We start from the raw sequence: 13,827 nt of genomic DNA, 5'->3' as shown, positions 1-13,827 counted from the left end.
ATAGCGGCGGGAACGTGGAAGGGAGAAGGAAGGGGCGAGATTAGAGAGCGAGAAAAGGAAGGAAGATGAGTGGATCGAACGGAGAAAGGTGTTATTCTCGTAAACCGTAGAAGAGGGAGGTGGGGAGGCGGTTGGAATAGACAGAGAGAGAGCGAGCGAGAGAGAGAGTGAGCGCGTGAGGGAGGGAGGGAGAGGGAAGACGAACCGGAGAGAAAATTGGAAAGAGAGAGTGGGATCGGGCGTAGTAACGTTAGGAAGGAAGAAGGAGAGAAACGGTTGGAGAGCGAGAGAGTACGCGGAGTGTGAGGAATAGAGAGAGAGAGGAGGGGTGAGAGAGAGAGAGCATCATTCGTCGGCGTAGAAGAAGAGAGGGGAAGAAGTCGGCATCGAGGAGAGAGAGTCGAGATGGTGGAAGAGGCAGTATGTGAGCTAGCGACGGTATAGAGGGGATGGCAGAGAAGGCTTGGAAAGCAGGGAGAGTAGTGAGCAGTGCCTTGGCGCGAGCCCGAGGATTCGAACGAAACTCTGGAATTCCAACCGACAGAACAGTACCGGCGGTCGTACGACGCGGTTCTGAAGAGTGTGTGAATAGATTAGAGTGAAAGAGAGAGAAAGAGGGAGAGGGAGAGAGTGAGAGAGAGAGAGAGGAGTGAACGAGCGCAGGAAGGGAGGGGCGAGGAGTAGAAGGAGGGAGATACACGAGGTTGAGGACGATCTCCCAGCTATTTACAATCGCAGTTCGAAGGATAAACCAACCAACCGTTCGTCTCTTGCCCGCGTGTTACACACACACACGAGCGCACACGCATACACCTTTCATCTTTCCCAGATTTCGATGAATTTCGATGATGGTACGAAATTCTCGACGCTCCGCAACCATTTATCGTGAGCGTGCGACGTGATCGAACGACCGTGCGGTATTGCTGCTACACTGGACGTGGACGAAAGAGTGAAACCGTGAAGATAATGGACGTATTATTATTGTATCAGTGAAGAAAGTGAAAAGTGATCGATCGTGATATGACCAATGATTCGAGGACGAGGAGTTACGACTGTTATCGTTGGACCGTGTGAATTCCATCTTCGAGGAATCGTCGATAATTATCCCAGTATCGGGGACGAGTGATCGAGGAAATCGAACGATCGCGGACCGTGAACGATGTAAATCGTACGCGTACTGTTGTTTATTTTTTTTTTTTTTTTCCGTTCTTTTATTTTCCTTCGCTCGAACGTGTATTCCTATATATATATTTGCCCCGCCGAGAAGATTCTCAACATTGGGACACGGGCAGCGTCGGTGGACGCGCACTGGAACTGAAAGGGGGAAGCCGGTTCGTGATCGCGTCTTGGAACAAGCATCGAAGCTAATACGATCGTAGTGGTGGTGGTTGCGGTGGTGGTCGTCGTCGTCGTCGTCTTTGTCGTCGTCAGCGTATCGTCGAGGCGAGGACGACGATGCCGCAAACAGTGATACGATCGGAGTCGCACCAGCTGGAGCGATCGAGATTGATCTCGACCTTCTTCTTCGTACCTGGCGTACGTGTCAACATATGATAAATGTAGAACACGCTGTACTCCGCTTTTTTTTCCTTTTTCTTTCTTTTCTTTTTCGTTCGGCCTCCCACTCTTGTAAAAAAAAAAAAAAAAAAAACCGTCCTCCCCGCAAAAGTGCTTTGCTCGCCAGCTCACGTGACTCCTGTTTTCGCGCGTCTTCTTTCTCGAGTCATCATCGTCCATGTGCGGTCCGCGAGGAAATCTGTATCGACGCTCGTCGACGGTTGAAAGGAGGGAGACGCGAGACGTCGCGACTTGACGACGCGTCTCTGCGCCACGTTCGGCCACCTCGTTCCGAGCTGTGATCCGCGTTCCCCGCGTCTCTTTTCCACCGAGATTAATAAGAAAAGATCGAGAAAGTGAACGACGAGAGAACGAAATACCGCGATACCAGGAGAACAGACTGTTACCAGAACTTGCCGCGCGCGCGAGCGCGTGTACGCGCGCGTGTTTGTGCGTCTGTGTATATGTGTATATATATTTACGCACACGTATACATATATACACACGACATTTTCGACTCAGTGAAACACGGTGTGTTACACGGACAGTGCGCGGTTCACCGAAAGCGAGAGAGAGAGAGGGAGAGAAAGAGAGAGAGAGAAAGAGAGAGTGAGAGCGAGAGAAACAAAGACGAGGCTTTCTTATTCGGAAGACGAAAGAAAGAAAAGCGTCTGAGAGCGAGACGAAAGCGCGTGGGGTAGAGGAACGAGGGACAATATGAGTGAAATGACGAGTGTCGAACAACAACAACAACAGCAGCAACAACAGTACGTAGGTGGCAATTCGAATCCGGAGCATCATTGCAAAGATTGCGGTCTTTATTTCGAAAGCGACAAAAGTTTGGAAGTGCACCTGCGATACCACCAGGAGAACCTGTTAAGTCAGTGGGCGAACCAGGCCCAGCAGGAGGAGAGTAACAACAACAACAGTAAAGCTGGTAATCATAATAGTCACGTGGGTGTTAAACGCGAAAGCGTGACCGCGCCGGCGGACTCGAGCGAATCCTCCTCGAGACCGCCCTCCCAAGATCCTACGTCTTCTCAACAACCATCGACTCAACAACAGCAACAACAACAACAGCAGCAGCAGCAACAGACTCATCATCAACAACAACAACAGACCTCTGGTCCGAGTTATAATCACTTTCAAACGCCGATGTTCGGCGAGACGAATTATTTTATGCAGAACGACCAGGCCTACATCTTGCCCCATCCCCATTACGCATCGCCGCCCAGAGAGGATACGCAAAACAGTGGTGGGGGTGGGGGCAGTGGCGGTGGAAGTTATTCGCGTTACCATCCGTACCAACATCAACAACATTTTCCAGCGGAACGGACCAGTTCCGTAAGTTCCACCAGTCCGAGGAGCCCCCCTCTGCAATGTGACAAGTGCGGTGCAGTGTACGAGGACGCGAACCAATTGGGGGAACACGTGAGGACGAGCCATTCGAACTCGCCCGCCTCGTATCAACACCAACAATACCAACAGTTGGGCAACAGTCCTCAGCAACAAAATCAACAACAAATGCACCCGTCGCCACCGCAGCCCAGCCAACAGCAGCAGCAACAATCGGGTTACGATTACAACGGTGGACAACCAGTGAAGTTGGACGTGAAGCAAGAACCGGACGAGCAGGCGGAAATTCTCGATCTGGACTCGCACAAGGTGCAGACTCACCGATACGAGGAGGAATTGATGAGACTCCACCAGCAACAGGAGCTGCACATGCAGATGCACCAGCAGCAGGTGATGCACCAGCAGCATCAGCAGCAGCAACGCAGCGGGTCTCACTCGGTGAGCTCCATGCTGGGTTGGCCAACGGCCGCGCAGTCCCACGATTACCACGGATTGTCGTCGATGGGTCCGATGGAAGGCGTCTCGCCGCTCTCCGATCAGAGCCAATTCATACGGGGGCAACACATGGGCGTGGAACCGCCGCGGCATCCGGGGTCCCCCATTATCACGAGCACGCAACCGATGCCCGGCCACCAGATACCCGGCGGCCTGTTGCAACAACCGCCCAAACCCCCACCTTTGGCCAATCAATCGTGGAAAAGTAACGAGGCGCGGCGGCCGAAGACCTACAACTGCACCGCGTGCAACAAGTGGTTCACCAGCTCGGGCCATCTGAAGAGGCACTACAACACCACGTTGCACAAGAACGCGGTGAAACAGAGCAATCAACCGGACCCGGCCAACTTGCCGATCAGCGCTCACCACCATCCCGGCAGGGACAGCCATTCCGGTGGCAGAGCCGGAGGACCGCCACCTAGATCGCCGGAGCTATCCTCTTCCGGGAGTCCCCCAAACTTGATGGCAGGTCCCTCGGGCGAGGCGGCGAGGGGCCTGCTCCACACGCCCACCAGTCTCTACAGCAACAGCAGCAGCAGCAACAACAACAATTCCAACAACAGCAGCAGCAGCAGCAGCAGCGAATCTGCGGCGGCGGCGGCGGCGGCGGCGGTCCTAACCCAGCAATCGGGTTCGGCGGTGCACTTGGGCTCAACAATGGTGCCGCCGCTCAATTCCCCCCCGGTCCAATCCCCGTTGGCGGGTCACCATCAGCAACAAATGGGTTCCCCGTCCTCTCAGCTGGGCCATCAGCAGCAACAGCAGCAGCAGCAACTCCATCACCTGCCAATGGGTTCGCCGTCGGCCCACCAACTTCCGGCCCACCATCCCATGAGTTCTCCCATATCGCCCATGCATCCGCCGCCGGCACCCCACCTGAATTCCCCTTCGCCAATGGGCTCGTCCCACCCGCACCACCACATGACTTCTCCATCTCCCATAACGCCGGCCTCGGTCCACCCAGCAATGGCTTCGCCCACAGCGATGGGGGGTACTACGATGCCTCACCAGCCGTACCCAAACGCCTTGCCCCCCCACGTTATAACTACTACCAACATCCCGGGCCTGCTGGAGTCTATCACCATCCAGCTAACTACTACTGGTAACGAGATGGACGAGTTACCGCTCTCCGCCCAATCTCAACACCAGCACGAGCAACACCACCAGCAGCAGCACAATCAACAGTTGCAGCAACAGCAACAACAGCAGCAGCAGAATCATCATCACCAGCAGCAATCTCAGGATGTTTTACCCGGTTTCGGGACCTTTAGCAATCATCAAAGGCCCCTTCCGAGCTTCACTCAGTTCAACGTGACCGGGTTTCTGATCGGCCAAAATCAAGCGCAGGCCGTTAACGTGGGGGGGCTAAATTCGGAGGAGAACGTGTCTCCTCCCCAGGAACGATCGTTCGAATCGTCCGAATCGAATTTCATCCCGTATAGAACTTCGACGCCCCGATACGAATCCCTGGCCAATATGGATTCGCAAGCAACGGTGGACATGCAACCGAACACGGACGGTATGATCATCAAGCAGTACCAATTTCAAACCCATCATCATTTGCCGCACTCGCTTCACCAGCCCCGGGACCATCACGAGGCGAACAACAATCTGCCGAGCAATAATTCGATGATCCAAGGGAAGGAGGAGTTGAACCCGAACGTCGGCAGACAATTCGAGAAGGGCGGCTCGTACAAAACGAAGGGCGGTACCGTGATCACCAAGGAACACCAGGTGACCAGTACCAACACCGGCTCGCACTACATTTCCCAGGACGGCTTTCACAAGTGCATCGAATGCGACAAGGTATTCAACAAGGCTTGCTACCTGACGCAACACAACAAGAGCTTCCACTCTGGCGACAAGCCGTTCAAATGCAATCAGTGCGGTAAGAGGTTCCCCCTCGAGTACCTGCACGCGGAGCACCTGCAGAAGCACGCCGGTGACAAGCCATACAAGTGCGAGATATGTCCCAAGCAGTTCAACCACAAAACTGACCTTAGGCGGCACTTGTGCCTCCACACCGGCGAAAAGCCGTACGCCTGTGATAATTGCGGCAAGGGATTCATCAGGAAGGACCACATGATGAAGCACCTCGAGACGCACAAAAAGAAAAACAACAACCACAACGTCCATCTCAGGGCGTGATTCGAGAGCAGTTTGAAACATCGAGCATCGTGGACGGAAGGGAACTACGGTGGACCCCGTTCCCCCGATGATCTTCGCCTTCGTTGTCGTCGTCGTCTTCTTCTTCATCGTCGTCGTCGTCGTCGTCGCTATCGGTCGAAAAAAAGGTGAGATCATCGAACCGTTAACCACGACCGGCTCCACAATCGTGTGTGATACGAGACCGTTCCATCGTTGCGATTTCTCCAATCCTTCCATCGTGTTTAAATTCGATCGGAGACTCGACCCGGGATTCGAGCTCGCGATCGAGTTCGATCGTGATCCTTTAATTTATCCTTATCGATCTTTTCCACATCTTTCGATTCTTTTTTCCTCTTTTCTTTTTCTTTTCTTTTCTCTTTTTTCTTTTTTTTTTTTTACTTTTCCCCTTTTTCTTTTTCGACCAGACGATCGTGTATTTTACTCACGGATTATTTGATTCGACGAGAGAAACGAGATCCGTTCGTGCCATAGTTCCTCGACGTTTTTTTCTTTCTTCTTTTCTTTTTATCTTTTAATATCTTGTCGTTCGTATACACAGATAATGATGATATTGTCGGGTATAGATAAGATCTCGCAGAGTCCCTTTTCATCGACGTGGTAACAACGATACCTCGTCCAAAGGATATTGATTTTCCTTTTGCTCAACTTGTGTTGATATTTATTTCTTCTCGAATCGGGATTGAAATTTACCACGTTTGAACGCGCGAACGTTGGACAATGGATTCGTACGAAAGATAGAAATTTTCCATCGTCGAGATCGATTGAGTATCTAAAAGTATCTAAAAAAATTTAAAGAAAGAAATAAAGAAAAGGAAGAATAAGGAACGTTGGCGATACACGGAATCGATCGTGAAATAATCGGCCAGAGATTTGTTCTCTCGCCGATTGCTCGACTCCGTGGATCGCTGCCCCGCACTCTGACAAAATGGAGTCCGGCAAACATGTTCTCGAACCCACGATTCTCTCGAGAAAATCGAATAATCGAGCACTCTCGAATGATAATAATTCCGAAAGTGAAAGAAAGAAAAAAAAGGAGAAGAAAAAAAGAAAAAAAAAAAATAGAAAAGAAACGCGCAATTCTAATGCGACGTCGAACCTTCGAAGCTTATCAATTGTACAAAATATGTTAAATGTATAGGCGTACAATTAATCTATAATTATTATTATCACTGTAATTATTGAATTTAATTGAATATCGTTTAGAAAGTGATTACGAAACTTATACATAATACTCGTATTTTATAGCGTATTATATAGCATACTTTTATGAAAGGAGAGGAAAAAAAAAATAATAAAACGATTGATAGATACATATTCGCGAAAAGACGCGGCGATGAGAAACGTAAGCAAATTTCAATCCGAATCCACCGTGAAAATCGTTCATCGATCGATATTTCTATTTTAATCGTTGTTCATTTTTATTCCTTTTACATTCTTTTTTTTTTTTTTCTTTTAATTTCTTTATTCTAAAGCGATCGAGAGAATATAAAAGATTTTTTTGTCTACCACTCTATGAGAAATCTTTGTATACAACTCTGCTTCTCGCTGCATTCTTTTTTCTCTTTTTTCCTTCGTTTTTTAACATTCCTTTTATTTTCGCATACATTCCAATTTGACAACGTGAACGACTATCACCGGGGATTCGTTTCCGCGAATCCACCATCGCGTCTTTTCAACTTTTCTAAAACGTTAAGATTAAATAATAAGTTTCAAATTGTACGTTGCCCGGAACGAATCTTGCTCGTGTCGTTTATATAGTAAAATGTAAATCGTTTTCACTCGCAATTTTCACTAGATATTTTCAAACGATATTTTCGAGCAAATCTTTTCGTTATATGTATATATATATATGTATATATATTATAATAATATGTATTACCATGATACACAATATACATGTATTATTATACATATATTATATACATATAACCACGCACACACACACACACATATACGTATTATTTATAACGTTTCGCGGACAAAAGAGATATTCTCGTTTTTTTTTTTTTTTATTTCGCAAAATTTCACAACACCATAACAAGATTTCTACGAATGACTCGACCACGGTATTTCGTATTTCTTCGATTATTAAATCGCGGCGGAATTTTGTGGAGCGTGCCGCCTCTAATTGCGCGGTACCCGTCGCATACGATCAATTAATGCTCGATTAATTGCTCGTGGAGCGCAAAACGAGCCAATCACCGAGGATAGGATCGAGTCTCTCCTCTCTCGCGACACGAGCGAATTTCCCTTCGAGCTACGCACAGCTCGTTACACTTACACACACACACACACACGTCACACAAATCATACGTATACATGCCATATGTATATATGTATATATATATATATACATATATATGTATGTATATATATATATATATATATATATATGTATACAGATACACGATACGACGAATAAATGACGACCTCGCCGTAACGAAATTTACGTCGTGTTTACGCGTAATTATTTCTGTTGATGATCGCTTAATCGATCGCCGGATCCGATCTTAGGCAACTCTAATAGTTGATCGTATATATACCGTTACGTATTTAAATTTCGTTCTCTTGTTCCCGATTGTTGTTGTTACGAGAACGATATTATTACATTTTCTATTTCCTTTTTCCTCTAGACCATTGATAGAATCATTTCGTTCGACAATAATTTATCCCTTGCCAAACTTGATTACTAAACTTTATTATCGTTATTCGTATATTACGTACGTTATATATATTATTCGAGAGAGATCAATTATCGAAGGATCGAATTATTAAAGAAATCGATATTTTCGTTAGATCGGTTATTAAATATTTGAGAATTTCGTAGCGTTTAAGTGCACAGTATTATTTTTATCGTTGTTTGATTCGTCAGAACTCGAGTATTCTCGCGTCGATTGTTTCTCGCGCAGTATACGATTTATCCCGCGTAGAAAATTAAATTTTGCTCGCTCGGGGACTCGATCACTGTCACTTACTACACGTACATAATACGATACACATACGCACACATATATTCATAAATATACACGTATGACGTCCTTTCGCTAATTTTCGTTTCGTAGGTATTTTGTATTTAACGAAAAAGAAAAGAAAAAGAAAAAAAAAAATTGACGAAGAAATAATAAAGTGGAAGCGAGAGAAGAAAAAAAAAAAAAAGACGATAAATTATATAGCACTCTTGCCATTTTTACTACGTAATATGACACCCAGAACAGACTACCTCAGAGTTCAGGAATTTAACGATGAATGAAAGAAAGAAAGAAAGAAAAGATGAAAGAGCCAATGCAATAATAATAATGTTATTAAAGAAAATGAAATGTAGCTGAACGCGCCATCCGTGCGGGCGGAACGACGTACTGCTTCTTAACTTTCTCCTACGTTTTTCACGTTTGAATCTGAAGAATAAATAATTTCCACGGTGTTAAATTTTCGATAATAAAAAATTCTTATTCTATGTGATTTATTACAATATATATATTTCGTACCGTTTCTCGAATTGGCCAATAATAATATATAAACAACGACGGAAGACAAATTACAGTGGAAGAATCACTCTTTCTTCTTTGCTTTTGCCTCAAAGTTCCTCGAGTCGCCCGCCGGTCGTATGAGCGTGTTAATAGATCATTATACATATAGATTCTAATATAAACGAGATAAAGGGGAGCGAGGAGAGAGAGATAGGGGCTTGAAAAAAATAGGAGACTTGGAAGATGGAGATTTAGTAGAAGACCGATGTACGTTTTTTAGAGACATATCAAACAGTATTACTGTACACTCAGTTTTATTATATAAATATAAAGTTGAAAGAAAGAGAAGGGAGAAGGAACGGAGGAAGGGAGAAATGAAGAGGATCGGGAGAGATGGATACGATGAGAACGCGTTGGTGAAATTATTAGATCGTGATCGAGTTATTACTATATATACATATTTCCGAATGTCATATCATTGTCCCCGTTGTATTCGTACGCGCGAATGCGTTTCAGCGAAAATGATAATTAAATAAATAAAATATGCGTTTTAAGTACAGGCGTGATATAAAGGATAAGAGAGAAAGATTAAGAGGTGAGGAATAAAAAAAAAAGATGAAAAAATTTTGCAATTTTTGTTTTTGTTTTTTTCCTTTTTTTCTTTTTTTTTTTTCTTTTTTTTTCATTTTTCTTTTTTTTTTTTTTTTTATAAAGAAGCGACAAAGAGAAAGAATAAAATAAATCGCGTGAACGAAATCTAACATAATGGGCATTTATCAAATAAAATACGGATATATAATATTGACGATTTTTTGAGGCGACGACGAAGTGATGAAGTAAATTTTTGTAAATTTGTTTTTAAACGACGAAACGCGTTTCTCTTCTTCTTTTTATTATTATTATTATTATTATTATTATTATTATTATTATTATTATATTATTACTATTAATATTTTTATTATTATTAAAAAAACAATGCGCATCGTTTTACATTCGATCCGCGGATTTAGGTACGTTTTTAGATATGTTTATAATTGTAAAATAATTGTTCCGGCACGCATAGTGCAAAATTATTATATCTATATTAAATATATATATATACATATATATATGTATATGCATATATATATATATAAATATTATATATATATGTATATACGTATACATACAGTACCAAAATGTCGTTGGTTGTGCCAAAAAAAAAAAAAAATGGAAAAAAGGAAGAAATGTAGATCCTTGTGTGCTTCCCCTCACGTGTGATTCTAATTTTGCGGGCATTTCACTGAAGAAGAAGAAGAAGAGGAAGAAGAAGAAGAAGAAAAAGAAGAAGAAGAAGAAGAAGAAGAAAGACAAATTAAAGAAAGGAAAGAAAATTTAAAAAAAAAAGAGAAAGAATTATATGAAATAATAAAGTAAAAAAAAAAAGAGAGAAAGAAAGGATTATTAAATAAGAATTCACCAGCGAGAATGGGAGCGCGTGTAAGATGATGAACAGCGGGAAAGGTGTAGAGGATGCGTGTGCGTGCGTGAGAGACGAAATGAAAGAGAGGAAGCGGAGTATATATAGAGAACGAAAGAAAGGGAAAGCGAATAGTATTCTCTTATCCGATAATAAACCAGGCATTTCCGTACATACCTATTCCTCGTTTTGTGCCATAATAAACGTACTTCAATAAAAATTGTAAAGCGGTTAAAATAGGTGAAAGAAAAAAAAAGGAGAAAGAAAGAAAGAAAGAAAGAGAAGAATGTTGCGTACAGGTGTGTATCCGTGTGTCTTGCTCGCTCGTATGCAAAGTGTACGTGTATAAAAGAAAGAGAAAGAGAGATAGAATGTGTGAATGAGTGAGCGAGTGAGGTTTATATGCTATATATATATATATACATACATATATATTTATATACATATATATATGTATGTATGTATAGAAATATTACGATAACGTGCGATGGATAGAGCGGGAAAGAGAGAGGAAAAACCGAGAATGGGAATAATCGTGCGACGATGCATGGCCGTTCGAAAAGGATTGCGAGCAAAAAGTACGACGTGAAAGCGAAAATATCGAGGCATAGTAATAGTGGTAGTAGTAATAGTAGTAGGTGTGCAACGCGCCTCGAACGTGCGACGAAACGCGATTTCTGTTCCTCCTTTTTTTTTCTTTTATTTTCTACACGCTTTTCTTTCTCCTATTTTTTGCGATAACAACCAATGTCTAAGACGTAAGAAAAGATATAGCTAGACAGAAATGTTAGGAAAATAAAATGAGAGAGAGAGAGAGAGAAAGTGAGAGAGAGAATGAAAAAACGAAGAAAAAATATAATTAACGATTTGTATTATTTTATACGCGTTTAATTTTGTTTTTATAAATATATTTTATTTCTGAACATATACACACAAGATTCCTTATTTCTTTTTTTTTATCTCGTTTCATCAATTTCCACTTTCGTATCCTAAATTATTTTTCTTTTTACTCGTCCTTCGCGCTTCACCAAAACGCATTGCAAACATGCAAACGGACGGAATTTTTTTCGGTACCCTTACTTACTTAAATTCGCGTAAGGATAATTGTGTCAATTTTGCGTTGTATCTTCGGTTCTCTTATCGGTCGGTATTTTCGTTAATGGTAGAGAGTTGTACGGGCGTGCGTGATCCCGCGAAATATACCGTTCACGCATCATCACTCTGTTTCGCCCGCGCGTCCACGCCCCCAACCCCCTCGTGTGTAATATTCCTCCCCCGACGCCAGCCTCTCGTCGCGCAGTGTGGTAACCTTGGGCATTCTGTAATTTAGTAAATTGTTGCGGACTCGGCGCAAGGAAACGCTCGATTCGCGAACGCCCGCTCGAGATATCCTCCTCCTCCTTCCCTCGATCGAGGGGCATCGAGGCCACGATTTTACCAAATTTCTTCCAACTCCCCCGAGGCCTTTTTCGAGGGAGAATCGAAAGAATCGAGGAGGGATATCGCGCGCTTGTATCCAGCCATCGTTCGACTTTGGACAACGAGGATAATTTCGCTTGTGGAAAATGTTGTAAGAGAGGAAGAGCGGAGTCGATCGCGAATCGAAAGTCACGATACGAGCGATTCGATCTCGTGGGCGTTGTTCCACGTTCTTGTCGCAGGAGGAACGGGATTTTAATCTCGATCGAAAATTTCGTTCCGCGTGTACGTGGCGAGTCCCATCATTGTTTAGATTTAGGCAACATCTACCTGATGACGAAGCAATATATTGAATGCGATCTATCTACGATTTATTAAGAAAGGCAGGGATGAAAGTGAGAGAGAGAGAGAGAGAGAGAGCGAGAGAGAGAGAAGGAAAAAGAGTATGGCGAAAGGAAGGATGGAGGAAGGAAGGGAAGGAAGTTTTTTTTTCGATAATGTGAAGGAATAGGTTCGGAGAGGAAGATAAATCGGAAATAATAAAAAGAAAAAAAAAATGATGTTAGGTGTAGTCCACTATATTGTACTATGCGTCTCCTAGCTAAATTTTTATGTTTTCTAATTCGTTGTGAACGAATGTTTTTTGGTATAAATATATAAATAAATGAATCTATCTGACGGATGAATGAAAAAATATATATATATATATATATTATATATATATTTAAATTTTAGGATATTTTTAATTGTAAGTGGTAAGCTGATCAACGAGCTGCGTGGCGGCCGCGATTCATTATCTCGCGACCGCTCGCTTATCGATTTTACTCGGTTACCTTTTTCAACGTTGGCGCGCGATCGATCAGACAATCGAGATCACACGTACGTATCCAGAATATGGTGCATTCTCTCTAAAATTCTACGCAACCACTCCGATCATCGGCGAGTCAAATCTAAAAATCTAAGATATTTCTCTTTCCTAAATTTTCTCGATTTACAAAAAAAAAAATTGCTGATACTTAAAAAGAAAAAGAAAGAACGAACATCGTCCCTTCGTCGAGATAAAGATCTCGAAGTTTTCGAGGCGAAATTTTTACACGCTGATAATCGGAGTTTCGCGTGGAATTAAGACAAACGTAGAAAGTGATGCGATGCTACGTCACCGATAAGATATACATATAATAATAATAATAGCTCGTTAACGGAGAACATCACCGAAACCCATCCAATCCCGATTCAAAAAGAAATCGGTCCGTGCGCATGGAAGAGAGAGAGAGAGAGAGAGAGAGCGAGAGAGCAAGAGCGAGAGAGTGAGAGAGAGAGAGAGGAAAAAAAGGAAAAGAAGAAAAAAAAGAAATTTTAAAAAAATAGGCGAAACGAAGTGCTTACCCCGATTCTACCGTCGGTTTATTTATATAATACGTATAATTGTCGTTCCAGTAAGGAGCTCACTGCCGCCACGAAAGAAGAGAAATAATAATAATAAAACGATGATAACAGAGGAAACGATAGAAAAGAACGAAAAAAAAGAAAAAAAAAAAAACGATCGACTTATGTAGGCGCGCGTAAAGATTCGTACACGGATCACGAGTGTCTCTGTGTACGCGTCCTATTACCGTGTTATTTACGTATTCGACGAATGCCATACACAAGTACCTCATGATACAAAACACATGTACAAATGTTCATACGTTTTCAAAATATTAGCTAATTAATAAATAATTAATATCCGGAACTAGGATCATCTCACCATGCTTTCTTCACCATGCAATCTGTCTATATCCTATCCTGTTTACTCCGTCAAAATATTCGATAAGGAATTAGAGAGAGAGAGAGAGAATTGAAAATTAGCAGGAATAAAATTGCGAGTTCCAAGACATTCGTTCTAAAATGGTCCGCGTGAGAAAA

At 43.1% G+C, this 13,827-nt stretch overlaps 1 protein-coding gene across 1 annotated transcript; it reads left to right on the top strand.

Annotated features, from left to right (window-relative positions):
* The first annotated feature begins 418 nt into the window (after positions 1-418).
* On the top strand, positions 419-9,219 carry LOC102654959 (myb-like protein Q). Its single transcript, XM_006566861.3, has one exon. It carries the CDS (start codon positions 2,275-2,277, stop codon positions 5,554-5,556), a length of 3,282 nt encoding a protein of 1,093 aa, XP_006566924.1. The 5' UTR covers positions 419-2,274; the 3' UTR covers positions 5,557-9,219.
* The last annotated feature ends 4,608 nt before the right edge of the window (positions 9,220-13,827 follow it).

This window comes from Apis mellifera, linkage group LG12 (genome assembly GCF_003254395.2).
Source record: "Apis mellifera strain DH4 linkage group LG12, Amel_HAv3.1, whole genome shotgun sequence".
Taxonomy (NCBI): Eukaryota; Metazoa; Arthropoda; class Insecta; order Hymenoptera; family Apidae; genus Apis; species Apis mellifera.
Note: the sequence above shows the minus strand (reverse complement) of the source record. Positions and strands in the feature narration are given on the sequence as shown.